The 21,145-nt window shown below is 41.0% G+C and overlaps 1 protein-coding gene across 1 annotated transcript in view; it reads left to right on the forward strand.

Moving 5' to 3' along the window:
• Positions 1-21,145, forward strand: part of Erap1 (endoplasmic reticulum aminopeptidase 1) — a gene marked incomplete in the record, with an annotated part of 32,161 nt that overhangs the window by 466 nt on the left and 10,550 nt on the right. The window contains 9 exon segments of the mRNA XM_013513048.1: positions 6,255-6,798; positions 9,285-9,423; positions 13,134-13,268; positions 15,112-15,232; positions 16,103-16,257; positions 17,205-17,318; positions 18,793-18,924; positions 19,513-19,644; positions 19,789-19,860. Coding sequence (XP_013368502.1) covers positions 6,272-6,798; positions 9,285-9,423; positions 13,134-13,268; positions 15,112-15,232; positions 16,103-16,257; positions 17,205-17,318; positions 18,793-18,924; positions 19,513-19,644; positions 19,789-19,860 — 1,527 coding nt within the window.

A 21,145-nucleotide genomic window follows, 5' to 3' on the forward strand; every position in this document is an offset into this window, starting at 1 on the left:
GGGCGCAGCTCCGGGGAACCGGGCTTCAGGCTGAGCTCGGGGCAGGGGCTGGGGTGCTCGGAGGTCCCGGGTACGTGCCCTAAAGATCAGCCTCCTCCCTGCTGCTCTCGGCGATCCTCTCCCACGCGCTGCTGACTCTGCCCGGGTTTGGTTCAGGCCCAGCGCTCCCGCCTGAGCAAAATCAAAGCTTCCCGACCAGGCCACTCACTAGCCAGCGAGGCCTGGACTTAATTTGGTAGGAGGCAGGGACAAGCGCACACTTCCTTTAGGGTCTGGATGCAAGTTCTCCCTGTAGAACTAGTTCAAAAAGAAATGTTGTGTTTTCCGTTGATCAGGATGTGGTCAACAACCGAAAAAAATGTTTTTGTAAAAAATTGGCACGTCGCCATCACCCCCAAGGATGTGGAAGTGTGCTGAGGAGTGGCCCATTTTCACGTGGGCCTCAATGGAAACTTCTGGTATTTTTTTCTAAATTCAAATTAGTTCTACATTTAAATCATTCTTTAGTAGTGGCAAGTTATTTTCAGTGCTTTTGAATTCACTTCGTTGTTCAGAAAACTTTGCTTTGCTGTTGTGACCTCTGTTGCGTTTGTGTCTAAAAAGAGAAGCAGGATATAACCGGACTTCTTCCGGGCGTGGGGAAGGTTAGGTGTTACCAAGAGCAGCCCGAGGAAGATTCACTGAAGAGACTGACTGTGAACAGTAATCTGGTGAGATGTCAAAAAGGAAAACCCTTTTTAAGGCTGTAAGGAATACAGTCAAGTATGAGAAAGTTCTTTAAAACCTTTACCTCTGTGGTGTAAACCTGTATTCAACTGCCTGCCTGAAATTTTCTCTTGGATATCTCGGAGGCATCATGAATTAAACATTTTTTAAAGTGAATGTAAGATTCTTTCTCTCGGTTTAAAATCTCCGTCTCCAAAAAAGGTACCCCTAAACGCCAGATTTCATTCTAGAAAAGGTAGCTGCGTCTGATGTCCACTGTTCTGTCCTTCACCCCCACTTTCGGGCACCCCCCGCCCCCACGCACAGTGAATCCATTCTCAAAGCCACGCCCCCGTGGCGCTAGCCTACCTTGAGTGGCTGCTGAAACTAACTCCACTTTTGCTGTTTTCTACCCTCTATTCAGCAGCCAAAGCGATTTTATTGAAAAGTGCATCGGATCCTAAGACTTAACTCTAAGCCCTTCTAGTGGGTTCTCCTGGCCCTTAGGACGCGTCGCTAATCCTTAACAAGCCTGCAGGGCCCTGTGGGTCTGACTTCCGCCTGCCTCGCCAGGTGCCACCCCTCCCCACACTGCATTTCCTGTTCGCTGGGCTTCCTGAGCTGGGCTTTCTACTGCCTCAGCCTGCCTGTGAATATGTGTGCCGTGCCTCTTCTGTGGACACTTTCCTTCTGCTTTGTCCTTTAAGTCTCATGGGAAAGCCGTCTTCACAGTGACATTGGCCTGTTGTTATTCTCTCTCTTTTTCTAGTAGTGGATTGAACCCATGGCCTTTGCACTGATCTGCATTCCCAGCCTCCCCTCCCTTTTTTCCTACTTTGAAACAGGATTCCACCAAGCTACTAAGTGCCCAGGCTAGGTTTGAATTCTCCATCCTCCTGCCTCAGCCTCCCACAATGCTAGCATTACAGAAATGTACTACCATGCCCCAATATGACTCTTTTAGTGTGTGTGTGTGTGTGTGTGTATGTGTGTGTATATGAAGGAATACATACACACACATACAACCATCGGCCATGTAGACATAGATTAATGTAAACATATTAAAAAGCTACCCCTCATGTGATACAGGGACCTTCACTGTCTAGTATTGCTGGTATTCAACAATACAAGTCATAGAATGGACCCTAAATAAATATTTGTGGAATAAATGAAATTCTTTGAACTTTTAAATCTTTACAACATTCCTAGGAGGGAGGTGCCAGGTTTATTATCTAGTTTCACACATAATGAAAATGAAAGTGGGGTTAAATAACTTCCCAAGGTCACGTAGGACGTGGCTGAGCGAGAACTCAGGTTTTCTCTCTTGTCTGTATGTGCAGTACACATCTATAATTATGTATGCGTGTGTGTGTGTGTGTGTGTGTGTGAGAGAGAGAGAGTATATCTTCACATTTGTAGAAAAATAGCAGAGGCTAATTCTTGGAGTTCTTAAATAAACCGGTGTGCCTTGGGAGTCTGGGGAACATGCAAAGGAAAAATGAGTAGTATCCCATGGGAAATGAGACAGCGGAAAGAGGAAGGTTTAAGAGAACCTGGCCAGGTATGAAATGTGTCAGTATGTAACCACACAGGCTATAATCGCACTTGCATACTCCTTCCTGTGAACTTGGCTGCCTTACATGAATGTTTCTTTGTTTCAGTTTCACCACCTCCAAAATGGGAATTACAGCCCACAGGAGAGGCGGGACACACATGTGCAGTGCCTGGCACTCTGTAGGTGCATAGCAAATGTTAGTTCTATCTTTGATTCTGTTCCTTTAGGGGTTATTGGAATATAACTTCCAGAAAAGTTGCACTTTTCTTGGGAAGGCACTGCATATACTGGTTCTGCGAGCCCTTGTTTTGAGTTGCATTCATTTTGGAGAATTAATAAAAAAACTTGACTCCTAGAGAACATCTAGAACTGTGAAATGCTTTGTTTCAAGCTTAGCAGTAGAAGCAAAACCAGATAAAAAGAGCTTATGTTTTGAGGAAAGAGCTAAACACACTGGAATATGATCACAGATTGTAAGGGATCACAAGAGAATTTCATCTGTGATATACAGAAATCACAGCACGGTTTTGCTCGAGTCCTGCTTATGTGCAAGACGTAGTTCCGGGTGCTGCGGGAAGTACAGCGATGCATAGGATCACAAGGCAGGGCGTAGTAAGATGTGATAAAAAGAACATGGAAGTGTGAGTTTCAAAGGAAGAATAATTCACCTCAGCCTGGAATATTCAAAGAAGAGTTCCCACAAATGCCTCATTTGAATTGGACGTTGAATGACTGGAGAAAGTTGTTGTAGAGAGAACCCTTGAGGAAAGATGTGGATAGAGAGAGGTTTGGGCACTTTTGGGAAACACCCAGAGTCCGTAGTGAGTCCTAGGATGCATATGGGTGGGGCTATTTAAGATACAACGCAGCTTTGGTGTCCCAGCCTACAGGAAGCAGGGGGCGGGGTGGGGGCTGAAAAACTATGTTTTAGGGAAATTGCTCCTCTTGATGACTTAGAAGAGGAAACTGCATCTCAATGACTCAGTCTCAAGCATTCAGTGAATGCCTGTGATGTACCACATCAATAAGACAGGATCTTTGCCTTGAGGAGCTTATAATTTAGTAAAGAGAAACAGACATATAAAAAATTAAGTCCACTAAAATGTTACAGGTTTGAAGATAGACTCTGCCCAGGATTCAATAGAATACTGAATGGAGTGCATTAAAATGCTTGTTGCCAACTGTAAAATTCTTCCTGCTTGCTAAATCAATACAGTGTAGGTAATTTTCCTTTTAGGAAAGACCTAGTACTTACGGAAGTTTGGTTCATTTATGCATTGAATGTGGGTAAATACATTCGGACATTTAGGCTGTCTATATCGCATTCCTGTTTGGCTTTCTGGATTGAAAACCCCCTTGAGATAACACCATATTCTCTTTGGCCTCATCATGGAGCAAAACTTGCAAAGTCTTTGATGTGAAGCCCCATCACCCATCCCTGCAGCAGCCTATGAGCCTTTCTGTCAGTCCAGGGGCCCTTGGAATTTTGAGAGCTTTTATTGGACTACTGGAGGACTCCTAGAGCACTCACAGGCGTGAACCTTGCCCTGTTCACAGAGCTGTCTGTTTTCTTGGAGCAAGGGCAGTACCCAGTAAGTCGCTGCTGCCAGGAATTCCAGATAGAAACAGTACACAGGTTCCCTTTGCTTTCTGGTCCCCAACTTCAAGGGAAATTCATTTGTCCCTCCCCTAGAATTCTGCTTGAAGAGATAGAGGCAGACACTCGTTACCATGGTGGTATTTAAAGATTGTTCTTCTTCTCTAAATTGCTCCCCTTCTCCATGGCTAGAAGCATCCCTTAGTTGATTTCCAGGCAAAAAGACAGAAAAAAACAAGCAAAGCACTTGGAAACCTGTTTCCCCTGTTCACATCTCCTTTCTTTTTCCTCTGGGTGGTGCATTTTGAACTGGGGTGGTGAAGTCTCCAGCTTGACCTCTGAGGTGGATTTATCCTTCCTGTCTAGGGGGGACTAGGTGCTTTTGGCTGTGTATTGGGCAAGGGAGATGGATAGGCAGTGAGTGCGGAGGGGAGGGCGCACATCAGGTATTGCTCTGAAGTAGTGTCCGGACATGCAGGGCTTAGGAGATAAAGCCAGACGTGACAAGGATTATGATGGAAGTTCTCAACCCTGGCCTCTCAGTAGAATCTCTGGGATATTAAAAAGGATTTGTTGATCTTATCAACAGAGATTTCAGTTTAATTATTGTCCATAAGGATTTGGGCATCAGGAATTTGGAAAACTTCCTAGGTAATACATGCCATAGTTGAGAACCACTCACATCTTAGAAAGGGAAAATTCTGTGTACTGTAATCCTTTCAAGAAATCTGCAATTCAGGATTACTACTTTTCTTATATAGTCTGAATGTGTACGGGTCAAAGGAATTTGAGGGAATTAGAACAAATTATCTGAGCTCCCTTAATAGGAGTCCCTCCTGGCAAGCATCCATTAGAGAGCTGTGTTTGTGTATAAGAAAAGAATTATGCCTGATTCTCCGAGCATAAATTTCCAACTCTTAAAATTCACATTGGTTTTATATCCCTTGCCTTTTAAAATGAAGTGCAACATATGGTCCGCAGCATGACTTCCAGCATGCTTTGAGCATTACCTTGGAATCATTTCCCTCCTTCCCTTGAGAATAACCATTCTCCTTCAAGTCTTTGGAGGGTCCCTTCTGTCCACATCCAGTTGTCTATTTCCTCCCTTTGTGCTTTAGTTCCTACCCTGGTTACTCCACCTGCAATTCTTCCAAGACTCCACTTCATTTCCAAATCAGCCTGTCCTTCCAGCCACCCAGAGGCTGGTCTTGAATGAGGACCCTGCAGAGTCACTAGAGGCAGAATCACTCGCTGTGGAAATAGCATTCCACTCTTCGCAGTAGCACCTGTCCTTGTTATCCTTACAGTCCTCTATGTTTCTGTACCATGTGTTATTATTTGTGCGTAAATGTTTTCTGTCCTCCTCGAGTTTGAAGTCCTCAAGGGCAATGCCCGTGACCTGTGTTACTATATTCTACACGGATACTCAGCACACAGTCTCATGTATAGTAGGTCTCAATACCTATTTGTTGAGAGAGAATCCTGGTGGTTGATAAGTTTGTCACAAATTATTGTGACAAGCACCCTGAACTCTTTAAGTCACTCTTGGATAAATAAATATTAAATTAACTTTTGGCATAGCAATTTGACAAAGGCACTCATGTGATTGAAGGTCGCTGCTGTGGATGCTTGCCTTTTGCCTTCCTCACTGTTCAACATCTAAGTCTCTTTCCCGTGCTTCCTGTGCTTTATAAATTCTCTCCTTTGTGAGGCTTGCTAGTAACCAGGTCCTGCCTCCCACCACTGAAGCTGAGAAGCACATCCCGTACTGCCTCTGCTCCCCTCCTTGGTACTGTGGACACCACCTCAGTTCAGACGTGAGACTTCAGAGTGGGTACTTGAAGCTCAAAAAAATGATGCAGAGTTGCAGGGGCAGTGGGGACCTCATTCTAGTCAGGACACAGGAACGGGAGCCCCTGATTCCTGGAACAGTAGACAACTTCTAATGAGGTACAGTGCCAGTGAGGGTCTTCCATCAGATGCTCCCCCGATGTGCTTTCTGTTGCCCATCTTTGCCTGTTTATGAACCTAGTTTCCCCAAATTCCTGCAACTCTTGAACCATGATTGAATTACTTGGCATCTTCTAATAATTTGTCTTTTGCCTTCATCAACTATAACTTGTTCTACTGCATTTGACAAAGAACCCGGCTGCTAACATTAACCACTGAAAGACAAATGGTGCATTCCAACAGGTATTAGTATTGTTACTAACCGTTACGTTCTCTTCTCTGTTGATGGATAACATAAGGAAGGTAATTTTACTTTCAGGAAAATACCTAGTACTTTTGGAAGTTTGTATCTATATCTGTTAAAGCCGGGTAGATAAATCATGATAGAAGGTATTTGATAACACTTTAATGACTTTTCATTCTGCTTTTATACATTTCTGGTTCTAGGCAGTTTGGGCAGGAAGATGGAGCCTCTGGTTCTGAGGTGGCCACTTGCAAGCATGCCATTTCCGCTTCCCTCACTACTGACTCTCTTAGCCGTGTCAACTCTTTCATGGTGTCAGAACAGTGACACTGCATCTCCAGAAGCTAGCGATGGATCTCCATTTCCTTGGAACAAAATGCGACTTCCTGAGTATGTCGTCCCAGTTCATTATGATCTCATGATCCATGCAAACCTCAGCACGCTCACTTTCAGGGGCACCACGGAAATAGAAGTCACAGCCAGCCAGCCCACTAGTGCCATTGTCCTGCATAGTCACAACCTGCAAATTTCTAAAGCCACCCTCAGGAGAGGAGCGGGACAGCAGCCAGCGGAAGAATCACTGAGGGTCCTGGAATATCCCCCTTATGAACAAGTTGCTCTTTTAGCCCTTGAGCCCCTCCTCGTTGGGCTTCCGTATACAATTGTCATTGACTATGCTGCCAATCTGTCTGAGACGTTCCATGGATTCTATAAAAGCACCTACAGAACCAAGAAGGGGGAAGTGAGGTAAGTTAAACATTCTTAAGTTTCAAGTGCTGCCCGTATTATATTATTTTACATTGTTTGCTTTTAAAGCTCTCTTTGGTGTTGTTTTTTTGCATTTTCTTTATAATGTTAAAAATGACCAGTATTTTTTCCTTGCTTTTTAAAATCTCATTTTCCATTTTATATTAAAAAGGTTGCCTTTCCTCCTGCTCTATCAGACAGCTATCTCTTTGTTTATTGAATTAGATTTGAGGCATACTAAGTATTTCTAATTCTTTTTGTTATGCGTTGGTTTCCTAGGATTGTGGTAATAAAGTACCAGAAACTGTGCCTCTTTATAAAAGCAGACAGCGGGGCTGGGGATTTAGCTCAGCGGCACAGTGCCTGCCTGGCAAGCGCAAGGTTGTGAGTTCGATTCCCGGTACCGGAGAAAAACCAAAAAAAAAAAAAACAAAAACAAAAACAAAAAAATAAAAAAACAAAAAAGCAGACAGAATGCCAGCATGGTGCTGTGTGCCTATATTCCTAGCACTCTGTGAGGCAGAGGAAGGAGGGTCACAAGTTTCCTGGTCAACTTAACAACTTAGTAAGACCCTGTCTAAAAATAAAAATACAGAAAATTTTAAAGAGTTGGGGAAACAGCAAGGTGCAGAGATACTAGGTTCAGTCTCCAGGACCATAAAAAGTGGGGAAAGGGGCATTTATTTTCTCAAAGTTTTGGAGACAAGAAATCTGAAATCGAGGGGTCAGAACACTCAGTTCTTTCGGACTCTGGATTCAGTTCTTCTTGTTTCTTCCTAGCATCTGGTGGTGGCCATTTGGCTCTGTCCCTCCTTGCCTGTCAACTGCATCACTGCTGTGCCACAACACGACTGCTCCCTCTATCTTTCCTTGTGTCCATATTTTCATCATTTTATCAGGGTGCCATATCGAGGACTTGGCTTGAGTCCCCAATCCCCTAAAATGAGTTACAGTGAAGGTTTTAATAAAAGAGACAAATAGTACAGTTTTGTGGGAGTCCAGAAAGTCATAACTCCATAGGAGCTAAGACAAAGACTTCTCTGGACAGCCAGTGTTGGGTTTTGAAGCAGGTTGTGTGCAGAGAAGTGCAGGGCACATCTGAAGCAAAAGCCCATGAACATGAGCAGGCCTTGAGAAGTTAGAACAAAGACAGTGAATCTTGCCAATTAAGAAACTGTTTGATCTCTCAGGTTGGCAGTTTTAGTACTCTTAAATCCTTTGAGTGAGAGCCTTATGTTGTCTGTAGAGTCTGTGAATCCAGAGAGCACTGCAATCAGCAACTTAACCCTTACAAGGCTTGGACCCCACCAGTGCGAGACATATTGGGTGAAGGCCTAGCCTGAGGGCCTCATCTTAACTTTATTTCATCTGTGTAGACACTCTGTTTCCAAATAAGAAAGACAGTGGAGTTAAAGACATCAAAATACCATTTGAGGGGACACGGTTCAGCTCATACTGCCCACTAGGAGAAACATTTTCAGTTAAAACCTTGTTAGAGATTTCCATTGTCTTGTTTTGGTCCTGTTTTAAGGAGAAGATATATATTTTTTCTAATGAGCAGATGAATTTGAGAAATTTTATGCTAGATTTTAACATCAAAATTTCTTAGTAGATTATATTGATTTGATATTATTTTATCAAGTTGAGAGGTCAGATGCTACAAAAAGAATATTTAAAAAGTAAAGTGTGTGCCAAACAAAGCCCCCACGAAGAACCACTACTCCTGCTTCAGGGTTATATTCTTTCAGACTTATCTCCAGATTTGCATGTTATCTATGCATTTTACTACCTGTTTTACAAGAGAATTTTAAACATTTTTAATATCCTGGAAAGATGTTTTATGTCAATCACTATCATTACGCATGACTTTCATGGTTTTATTGAAATATGTTTATGTATTAATTTATGTAACTAGTCTCCCAAGTGTGGAAATTGTGTCCAACTTTTCAGTGTCAGAAATAATTTGATGAATGTTCTTGTAAATCATTTTTTATAATCCCTAGAAATAAAATTGGTAAGTCAAAGAATCAACAAACTTCTGTATTTTTTCACCACTAATCAATGCTATGTATTAGCATGGACTCTTTCTTATTTATATCACTGAAAGTTGAGAAACTTTTGATGTGGTTATTAATGGGTATTTCTTTTGTAAATTGCCTATTTATGACCTTTGCCTAAGATTCCACCTGGTCACTGGGTATTTTCTTATTAATGTTTTAAGAATTCACTAATTTTTAGGGTATTAACTCTTAACTCTTCCTCAGATATTTTTCTAGAAATCTCCCCAGTGGTTTAGGTGTCTTTTAACTTAGTTTATACAAGCATTTGTCATATGAAGTACTTTTTTCTTTTATGTTTTAAAAATACCCATTGAGTAATGAAATCCATCGGTCATATATTAACTTCAGAAGTTAAAAAAAGTGAACACTGATTTTGGAGACTCTGGTGCCTCATGCTCAATTTTACTTCCCTTTCTGTGATTGCAGGGTGCTTGCCTCCACACAGTTTGAACCCATTGCAGCTAGAATGGCCTTTCCCTGTTTTGATGAACCTGCCTTCAAAGCGAGTTTCGCCATCAGGATCAGAAGGGAGCCAAGGCACGTGGCCATCTCCAACATGCCTTTGGTGAGTCTGAAGTGTGTGTCCGTTCACAGGAAAATCTGGGAATTCGCTGTGGCTCCCACTACCCCCTGGAACAGTTACCATCCATTCGATTTTGTTTTGTATTATCCCCTCACAAGTAGTTGCTAAGTTTTCTTTTTCATTTCTGGCCTATGCATTTGTTTGTGTTAAAGTACAATGTATTTATAGTCAAAGAAAAAATTGCCCCTAAAAAATTCAAAGTTTCAGGAAGAATGACATTCCAGGTGATCAATGCTGATTAGAGGGAAATTGAGTAAAGAATTTGGGTGGGATTTAAAGGATTCTTGCCCTTTGCAAAACACTTTGATTCTTACTTCCTTATGTGATCTTTTAAGAGGGTTTTAAAGAGAATGTTTTGTCAAAGAAGGCCATATTTCTAGTCTATAGGTTCTTTTGGTAATTTCCATGTAGTATATACTACTAGTAATAACAACTATACAATTTATATTGCAAAATGGGACAGACAGAGAAAAGAAAACAATCTTCTCAGAGAATGTCATGATGCTGAATTTTAAATAATAATAGATGGATATCTCCCATAAGAAAAGGCAATACTGTCCAATTTTAAAGCAGATGTGGATAGTATCTCCTCTGATTTTTAAAAGTAGTGAGATGACCAAGGTCAATGAAAAAAATTACTCATCAGTGTCAATATCCCACGATGTGGGAGCTTAACCTGCATCAGTGTGGATTCTCTGCAGCTGGTGTGCACCAAGCCCACAAGAACATGCTTTGTTCAGAGAAGCTTACTGTGGATGAAAGTAGGAGTGCAGTGGGGTTTGTGCAGAGTCTTAAATGGTGTCTAGCTTTATCCCTGTAATGGCCAGGGAAGTCGTCACATGAAAGAACACTGACAGCCATGTACCAACTTCTCACCCTTAAAGCCCTTACTCACCTTAAGGGTCCCTTATGGCCCCTCCTAAAGGTCTGTCCTCTAGTAAAAGTGCTGTTTTATAAACTATTAGTCAAGAACATTGCTCCCTGTTCCCAACTCTGTCTTCTAGTTACTTTTCTCATTGCTGAGACAAAGTACCTGACACCCAAAGTTAAACAGGAAAGGGTTTATTTAGCTCACAGTTTGTGGAGGTTTCAGTCCATAATCAGCTGGCTCCAAGGCAGGGTGGTACAGCAGAGGGGCAACAGTTCATGGTGGTGGAACACAGCAAAAGCAACAGGAGCAAAAAGGGTGGAGAGAACAAGCCTTTTTCTCTCCCTTATATTGTACGCAGGCTATCTGCCGTAGCGCAAGTGTAGCACTCATACCATCAACATGCCCTCTTGCACAGGCTCAGGTTGTTTACAAAGTGCAGACCCTGGCTTCCTGCTGAGTCTCTTAGTTAAACTTCTAAACTTCCCAAGTTAACACAATCAACAATAATACAACATTCTAGGGTATAAACAGCCTCCCTAGACCATGTCCTCTACACCCTAAGATGTAGCACTGATGAGTTACTTCATTAAACTTCTTTATTTGTCCTTTTGAGATAGGGTCTTGCTATACAGTTCAAGCTGGCCTTGAACTCACTTCGTAGCCCAGGCTAGTCTTGAACTCGCAACAATCCTCCTGCCTCAGCCTCCCAAGTGCTGGGATTACAAGCGTGCGCCACCAAGCCCGGCTAGTTAAACTTAACTTCTCAAATTGTCACAGAGTATTAACCATTACAGTAGGAGAAGACAAAAAACAATTATGCTACTTTCCTCATATAAATTTCACATAGAAAATATGTGTGGTGGATTAACTAATGGTCAACTTGGGACACCCACCTGAACTGAGTCAGCGTGGTTCTGAGTGTGGAAGGACCAGCTGAGGATTGTTGCCAACAGCATAAAAGAAAAACTGAAGAGGAAGATGCTATGCTGTTGATTCTCCTGAAAAAGCTTGTCACACTAGCTTTCCTGATATGAACTCAGCTGTTCTTGTCATTGAAGGAGCTCGAGTCCTCGCTATCACTGAGGATGGCTGCAGTTCTCTTTAGGGGAGCTCTGGTCCTTACCTTGAGCATTGTTTCTTGGCTTCAATGCAGATCCTTCAGCCGACTGGCACAGATCCTTCATCCCACTGGCACAGACTTTCTAGCTTCCACCACTGACTTTTGACCCTTCCCAGTGCAGATTCTTGATACAGACTGGCATGAGGCATCGTGGGCTTTAGCTCTTCAACTGGACTTGTGCAGGACATTGCCATGCAGGATATTGCCTCAGCTGAATTCTTTGGGTCTCTAGCATGTGAACGGATCTCTTGCACTTGTGCATTTAACTTTTTGGGTGAATGTTATAAAACAATCCTATAAATCAAGTGTCCTGTATTAAATCTATTCCCTTGGAGACTCTCACTACAGTATCCTTTTTCAAATTATAGTCATTTCCCCCAAGCAATAGTATGCCATCACACTCTGAAAGAGGAGTGCCATAGATCTAGCAGAATAAAAGAACCAGGATGGGATGGGGATGTGCAAGAGGCTGAAGGACCATGCAGGATTAGTGGAGAAATCTGTAGGTTCATAGAGAGAAGGCTAGAAGCTCTGGAAACTCCCTAAAGGCACTGACTAGAGTCTAAATCCTGGTACCCAGGATCCACGTGTTGAGAATAGGAAAATCTCTAATGCAGTCGTGCCAATTGGACATGAAAGCCCATCACTGACGAATGTAATAGGGGTAGCCTGACTTCTGGTTGCAGATATCGAGTTGAGAGGAAAAGGGCTAGGAAATCAAATACTGTACTGTGTGCCACTGGAACCGCAAAGTGTTCAGGCAGTGAGCGGGAATGAATCATATTTAAATTTGAATTAGTATGCTGGAAATTTTGGTGTAGATTATACAGAAGACATTTAAAAAGAATACAGTTTGGAATCCTTTAAGTGTAAACGTAGGTTATGTAGAAGAATCAGTTTAGATGACTAAAAGCAGGCACCACAGCTGTGGCCGGTGGCTGTTATGGAGAAAGGTGAGGGCTGAGAAATAGAGATGGGCTTAGGGTTAACTTCTCCAGTATCTCACTCCATCACTTGCTGTCTCTGAGGCATCAGATATAGGATCTCTTAGACTGTAACCTCATCAACCCCCCTGTATCTGCACAGCCACTTCTGGAATGCCCTGGGTGCCATGAAGCAAGCCAAAGTTTGGAAGAAACTTAGCAGATCAGACCAGATGTAGGTTACTTTCACTTACAGAGGAAAACAGCAGTTCTTTTGAGGTGGTGCATGGTTATATATTTGTCCAGTGTGGAGTATACTAGACATTACATTTCCAGTTAATTCTCAGACCTCAAGTTAAGGACAAGTGGAACACGTTGGGGCAAAACCAGTGAATCTTAGTTTTGCTTTGTCCTGTCAATGTTATCACTCTACATGTGCCATGTATGAGTCAGTTTGCAACCATCTGAATTACTTGAAAGAATTCAGCAGTTCAACTTTATGAATATACTAAAATCCAGTGAATTGCACACTTTAAAGAGGTGAATTTTGTGGTATGTGAATTATATCTCAATTAAGAGAAAAAGAAATTGATCAAATGGTTTAATCCTAATGTATAGATTAGAATGAGGTATTAGAGAAATTATAAAGGAATTATGGAAATGTCATACCATATGCTTTCAATATTACGTTGGGTAGTTAGGGAAATGACTCGTTATAATATGTTAAGTGTTTTTGAAGAATTGGGTTACTTGGTAATTTGAATTACTCTGCTTTTAGGTGAAATCTGTGACTATTGCTGAAGGACTCATAGAAGACCATTTTGATGTCACTGTGAAGATGAGCACCTACCTGGTGGCCTTCATTATTTCAGATTTTGAGTCTGTCAGCAAGATGACCAAGAGTGGCGTCAAGGTGAATCCTATGATTGATTGACAGACAGGGTGACCAACTTATTCTGGTATTACTGAGTTGTTCCGGTATTAAAATTGGAAGGCTTACATCCTGGGAACCTTCTCAATCCTGAGCAACAAAGGGTAGCTGGTAGCTCACTGGTCACAGATGCTCATTTTTTGGAGAGAGCTTAGCTTGCTTGAGTTATGTTCTACCTGGACCCACCATTAACTTGCTCTGACCTTGGCCTTACAATGGTTTCTAAGCTTGCTTCTGGTTATAACTATCTATAGCTTGGAAATACACATTAAAGACTAAGCAGGGGAATCTCTGAGTATGTATTAAAATGAAGTAGGCTAAAGCCCCTGTCTTAGAGTAGCAAAAGGCTTTGTGGGGAGAATATGTGGGCCAGGGAATTTTGAATACTGGAGAGAACGCTCTTTATTCAGCTATTATTTGCCCCTGGTCTGGGTCCCATTGCACAATGGACAACCGATACAACCATATGTCATGGCCCCAAATACAAATAGGGTTTTTTGGAATAGAGGAAGGGATTCATTATCGTGAAGATATTCATATATTTTTGCTGGTTTTCACTGAGGCCTTAATAACCGAGGCTTCTCCACTGAACTGCATTTTGCTCTTCAAGTGCTGTGGCTTGAGATACATTTCCTTCTCTGGGGATTTGAAGGTGGTCGTTGAGGGTTGTGTGAAAGAGCCTTCTAAATTCAGCAGTGAAATTATTAGCAAAAGCACCATTATTTTGGCCACCTTTCTGAATCTTTTGTAAAAATGATTGTTTTCATAGTGTTTAATTCATACTAATATTTTTTAGTTCTTCTAGTTCTTAAAAGAGATTCAACACATATATTTTATGTTCTAGCAACTGTGATTACTGCAGGTTTTGTGTATCTGATTCCATCGTTTGTTGTTGATTCTTCCTCATGGAATCCTGCTTCCTTGCGTACACTGTGAATTGTATTTGTGAGCTTGTGTTGCCTCCGTCAAAAATGGATCCTTCCAGAGAATTTGTATCTGTTTCTGTGGGGTGACTGAGATTACCTGTCAGTCCAGGAACCACTTCATATGACATTATTGGCTTTAGGTTTTTGGACTGCCTGGTCACTGTAAGTTCAGCTGTCACACACTATTAGGATTAGCTTTTAGCTACAAATTCTCTAAGGAAGTTTCCCTATTCTCCTTTATGCAATGCCAAGGTTTGAATCGACTAGGTTTTTGTTTGTTTTTGATATGCAGTTTTCCAGTGTGTGGGGTGGTTATTTCTAGTTTACCTTTAAACTAAGGGTGTGGCCTTTAGCATCTAGTTTTATGCTCTTGTTGGATGTCCCAGCTGGGCCGGGCCCTGGACTTCAACCCTTCTCCCTCAACCCCTTCAGTACTCAGAGCTCTGTCCACCTGGGTTGGACTGGTGTCCGCAGGATGAGCACTGCCCACAGTGCCCTGCTGACTTCAGAGCACCCGCTGCTTCATTTTGGGCCTCTATATCTCTTTTTTGCTACCTTCAAAACACAGTTAACAATTTTTGTATATATCGTGCAGTCTTGATGGTGGTTTTCAGGAAGGAAGCTGACTAGGAGCAGTCAGCATTAATATAAAAATGGAATCCCTTATTGTCTTATTTAATATCATACCACTTTTTTTTTTTTTTTAGTACCCGGAATCAAACTCAGGACCTTGCGCTTGCCAGACAGGCTCCTGTGCCGCTGAGCTATATCCCCGGCCTGTCTTATTTAATATCAACACCCACATCCCTCAGTCTGAGGCCATCAGTGTCAGCATGTGCTGTAGTTGTGTGGAGAAGCCACTACGATATTTGACTGTCTCTCCATGCCTTTCTCTTTAGGTCTCTGTGTACGCCGTGCCAGATAAGATAAACCAAGCAGATTATGCCCTGGACGCTGCTGTGACTCTGCTAGAATTTTACGAAGACTATTTCAGTATACCGTATCCGTTACCCAAACAAGGTAGAGATCTTGCTCAGATACGACGAGGTGGCATTGGATGACCTCGGTCAGGGACTGCATCTCTATGATTAGTGCCTCTCCATGATTTTCCCAGCAGGCCCCCAGCAAGGGTCCAGTGGCTGGTGCTTCTGAGAATCTTCCTACCACTCATCTGTATAATGAACTTCCAATGCTAATCAAAGCAGACTTCCACTCGGCTCCTAAGGCACATGGCCTGGGGACTGTTTTGCCTTCTGATATTATTAGCTGGGCAGACAGCAGAAGCTGCAATTTTTTTTCTTTTTTTAACCACTGCCACGTGCTTGGTAAGGACATGGAGGGTGATTAATCAATTTTTAAAATGAATAAATTTATGTAGTGTAAGAAAATCTGCATTTTCCTTCTTTTTTAAAAATTTATTTATTTATTTTTTTCTGGCACTAGGAATCGAACTCACAACGTTGTGCTTGCCAGGCAGGCGCTGTGCCGCTGAGCTAAATCCCCAGCCCCTGCATTTTCCTTCTTACAGAGCCTTTTAAACTATTGTATTTGAGTTTTTAAATATATGTGTGTTGGGCATCCAAAATAGAGTGCATTACTGAGATAATTATTCAGATTTGTTAGCCCCAAAACTCACAGTCAGAGAGCTAGACATGGGATCAAGAGGCCTAAGACACAAGTCTGACTGGGTCTGATTATTAGTAAAATGACTGAGTGTCTGAAGCCCTTTTCACCACTGGAAAAGGTTCTTCCCAGCTGGAGCTCCTTAATGCTGAATAGGCTGCGTAGCTTGTCTTTTGGTTCTAATATCCATCTACTCTGATGCTTATGGTGTCCGGGTGAATGTGTGGCTTTGACCCTGGTAATATATTGTATTACTTCTTCCCCAAGATCTTGCTGCTATTCCTGACTTTCAGTCTGGTGCCATGGAAAACTGGGGCCTGACAACATATAGAGAATCTGTTCTGTTGTTTGATGCAGAGCGGTCTTCTGCGTCCAGCAAGCTTGGCATCACAATGACTGTGTCCCATGAACTTGCTCACCAGGTACACAAGCTCAATCACACTTTTTAAAAAGTGTAGTGGAATGTTTATATTGGATTTGTGGGATAAATGAAATGATCCATATTGTCTTAGTTACTCTTCTGTCATCCCTGAGACAAAAATTAAAGAGGGAAAGGTTTATTTAGCTCACAGTTGGTAGAGGTTGCAGTCCATAATCGGCTGGCTGCAAGGCAGGGTGGTGTGACAGAGGGGTATCACAGAGGAGAAACAGTTCATGGTGGGCAGAAGGCAGCAAAACAAGCAAGAGATAAGACAAGTCTCATATTTTGTCCAGTCTACTGGGATTAGGGTGGTGCTAAACCAATCAGTAGATGGATTTAGTAATCTCCCACCCTTAATCCTAGCACCCTTAATCCTAGAATTATACTGTGTATGAATCAGTTTCTCACTCTAGATTCATCCACCTCTGAAAAAGCCCCACCTATGACTGCATAAGGCTTTGGGGTGATATCTAGACACAAGCCATCACACATATATTTGTAGTATTTGTTTTTTTCTCATGGCAGAATTACTCATTTAGGAACTTACTTTAAGGCACTGACTGGGACTCATTATTAGTAAAACGGCTGAGTGACTGAAGCCCTGGAAAAGGTTCTTCCCAGCTGGAGCTCGTTAATGCCGCATAGGCTGTGTAGCTTGTCTTTCCTAATATCAATCCACTCTGATGCTTATTGTGTCTGGGCAAATGTGCCACCCTGGTGATATATTGTATTACTTCTTCCCTATTGTATATTTTATAATGCATGTTGGAAAATTTTATTTTTACTTGGAAAATATTTGTTCTAAAATATGTTCACATTCATAAACTGACATTAGACATTTAAAAATGTTCCTGCCTGATTGTGTTGTTTGTGAACGCTGTTATAGATTACAGATAACCCAAGCTCCATATAAGTATGTGAATAACCTGAGTCATGTTTTCCTTTCAGTGGTTTGGAAACCTGGTCACTATGGAATGGTGGAATGATCTTTGGCTAAATGAGGGATTTGCTAAATTTATGGAGTTTGTGTCTGTCAGTGTGACCCATCCTGAACTGAAAGTTGTAAGTTGTTATTTATGTTTTCACATTTTAGGTTAGTCTGTTGTTTTCTTCAATGGTGCTGGAAGAGATGATCTAACCTTTGGTTACACAAGTTATAGAAGTGCATTCACAACTTCCTTGGGAGCTTAGCTATGAATCAGATTGCAAAAATGCTAGTGAACTTCCAAGATACGTCACAGAGACTTATCAGACTTGAGTGTGAATCTATGGCTGCTAAAAAATGTATTAAGTAGCATCTTCTCTTAATATCAAAGAAATAGAAATAATGAGGACCTGAATGTTTCATGTCATATTCCCAACCTTCAGGTTGCTCACTGCGGAAGTATTAGGTGTAGGTTGCTATTATCTCAATAAAACCTTACTTGGCAAATCAGGTGAATTATGCTTAAGGTTACATACTGTATTAACCTGGACTCATGAATCACAAGTTTAACACTTTGGGACTAGTATATATTTATTTTAAATATCTCATCTTAAACTTGAGATACTTGCATTAAAAAATTAAAAATAAAATTATTTTAGGTAAAAAAACCCATTTACTAAACTATAATTTTTATTTGTGCATACTTATTACTTCAGATTTTACCTAGTTATATTTAGTTATACATAGTTATTCTAAAGTTCATATCATTATCATATTACAATTGGTCATAAATGTTTTCTTGTGTTTCCAAATAATCTTTAGTAATAACAGTGACTATAGATGCATATTATTCAGTTGAGTTAATGTGTCAAATAAGGAAAGTTAAGGATGGAATTTATTCTGCATTTTTTTCTTTCATGGCATTATTTTAAAGCTAAATTTATTTGCTTGAAATACTGTAGTACAAATGATGAATGAAAAATGTCAGTATCACCACATATTTTATTTTCCTGTTTTGTTGTTGTTTGGTTATAGGAGTAGTGGTTTTGTTTTTTTAATTTTAAAGAGAATAGTAAAGAAAAGAACAATAGCAAAATACCAACATCACAGACATAAACAAAACAAAGCAACATTAAAAACAATACAGAGTCTCAAAATAAAATGATAGGAATTGACAGTGGTCGTTATATTACATATTGTTATCTTCAGTGAAGTTGCTTAGATTACCAGATGTAAGAACAGAAGATTGATCAAACCAGTAAAGAGAATAAAGAAATAATAATTTAAAAAACTAGAGACAATATAGAGTTTCTCTAGACAGAATGGTAGGAATTCACCATGGTTTTGTTTCTAAGTTAATATAAAATTTCTTTTATTCTAAATTTATAAGTATTGAAGAGGAATAAAATCTAAAATGCTTACCTGAAATTATTGAGTTTTTTGGATGTCCTTTAGAGCACATAGTAATTTTGTTTTATTCCATAAAAACTAGCAGTAGCTGACACAGAAATTGGAAGTATAGACCTGTCACCCAGGTCAAACCTTCATCTTTTCCTGCTTTTTCTGAATGTAACTCAGAGGTGCTGTTTTCTCTTTTTGCTGTCTCATTAGGAAGATTATTTCTTCGGCAAGTGTTTTAATGCCATGGAGGTTGATGCATTAAATTCCTCACACCCCGTGTCCACACCTGTGGAGAATCCCGCTCAGATCCGGGAGATGTTTGATGATGTTTCTTATGAAAAGGTAAAAGCGGACTGTAAGGGTACATTTTGATACTGGGGTGGGGAGATTATAGGGAAGGCTATGGGGTAGTTTTGAAGTCATCAGGAACAGCCAGATCAAATGCCTTCTGTCTTGACCTGTGCTGGCTGGTGTAAGCTCTTTTACTACAAGTTTGACCTATAGTCCTAAAGATTATATTATAGTCAGTTCTTTATTTACTTTTTGTTGAGTTAAAAATTCATGACCTTCTGAAACTGCCTTTTACTGATCATTGAACAGGTAGTTGTTAATTGGCCATCAAATTTGTACCAACCAAGCTTTGTGAGAATTGAGCTTTTTTTTTCTTGAGATAGGGTCTCACCATGTACTTCAGGCTGGCCTTGAACTCACTGTGTAGCCCAGGCTGGCCTCAAACTCCATGGCGATCCTCCTGCCCTCAGCCTCCCAAGTGCTAGAATTACAGGCATATGCCACCACACCCAGTGTACGAATCAAGCTTTTTGCTAACCAAGCTTTGTACCGATCAGTGCAACTGCATTTTAAAGGAATTATTATGAAATAAAATATATGCCCAAACTACAGATATCATTATTTGTATTATCTTTCCAGGGTGCTTGTATTCTGAATATGCTAAGAGAGTATCTTAGTGCTGATGCATTTAAAAGTGGAATTGTGCAATATCTCCAAAAGTACAGCTATAAAAACACAAAAAACGAGGACCTGTGGAATTCTATGGCAAGTGTGAGTATGTTTTTGTATATCTGTGTGATTGAGATTGACAATTTTTTTCTTATTTTGTGTTTCCTACATCATATTACTTCCTCTGAGAAGAATTACGGGTGTTTCTTACAGCAGTGAGAGTGATGTGCATATTTGTGGTTTTAGATTTGCCCGGCAGATGATACACAAACCCTGGAGGGCTTTTGTTCCCGAAGCCAGCATTCATCTTCCTCTGCAGTAAGTCTCACCCTCTGCCGGTGTTCCTGCGAACATGATCTTTGACACCATGTGCTTTGAAGTCTAACTCTGTGCTAAGCTTTCTAAGGTCCCTGATTATCTCACCCTCATTCCAGATGACTCTGCATTAAACTATATTAGCTACACAGCCTTTTATAATTTTTCTTTAAAAAGTATATATATAAGAGGGGGCGGAGTCTTCTATAGTTATACTTCTCACCAAAACTGCTTTATTCAGCTTTGCTCTCTGTAAAGCACTGGATTCTATCAATCAGGAGGATTTCAATCATTTCTTCAGCTCTGCATTTGTGAAAAAAAAATGTAATAGCCCTGTGTATTATTGAACACGTACTATGTGTCAGGCACATGCCAAACACTATGTGTATCACTTCTTTTACTCTTCACAACAATCCTGTAAGCCAAACCTTCTTACTATCCCTGCCTTACCCTGTGGGAATAGGAAATCCAAAGACATATGGGCATAAATTTCAGAGAAAGGATTTGAATTTAGATCTAAAATGCTTTTAACTGCTAGGCTATAAAGTATTCATAACATCTGAGTCACAAAACGGCCTGATTCTCTGTTTATCTGACTTGTGGATTATTTTCGTAGGCAGCTGTGGGTGAATCTGGAAATTTAATAGAATATTGTCCTCTGTACTTTTGTTTTCTTTACTTTTTTGTTTTTAGAGATTGCTTGATTCCATGATTTCTGGAATCAAGCATTTATCCTGTAGCATTTTATTCTTTTAGTGGCTCGAAAATATTTTCCTGAAAGCTTTTTCAGTATTGAAGAACATATGCCCTATTGGGTTCATGACCACTTGTTGAGTACGGACCATCTGTGTTATTATTCTGGAAGCACAGGCCTTTCCCACCTTGCTTGCCTGAGAGTGAGCATAGCTGTGTAGTGTTGAAACTTTCCCTTTCCTCTCCCTTCGCTCATTCATTCATTCATTCATTCATTCATTCATTCATTCATTCATTCATTCAGTGTCTGTTTGGTGCTCAGTGCTATGCCAGTGCCCGGCAGAAGCAGACAGGCTACTTGTGAAGACACACATATATAGCAGAGGAGGCCGATAAATAAACAGTCAGTGCTCTGCTGGAGATTCGATGGCTGGGGACACCTGGGGAAGCGAGCCAGGGCAGGAGGCTAGGGGGTAGCGGAGTCCCCCAGAGAGGCTGTCGGTGGGAAGCAACTCTCTGAGCACAAGCTGGCCTGCTGTCCTTTTAGAGTTGGGTCTGTGTGGATGACACATCTGCCGTTTTGTGTGTTAACCAG

The sequence above is a fragment of the Chinchilla lanigera genome, unplaced genomic scaffold (genome assembly GCF_000276665.1).
Source record: "Chinchilla lanigera isolate Chin_1 unplaced genomic scaffold, ChiLan1.0 scaffold00017, whole genome shotgun sequence".
Taxonomy (NCBI): domain Eukaryota; kingdom Metazoa; phylum Chordata; class Mammalia; order Rodentia; family Chinchillidae; genus Chinchilla; species Chinchilla lanigera.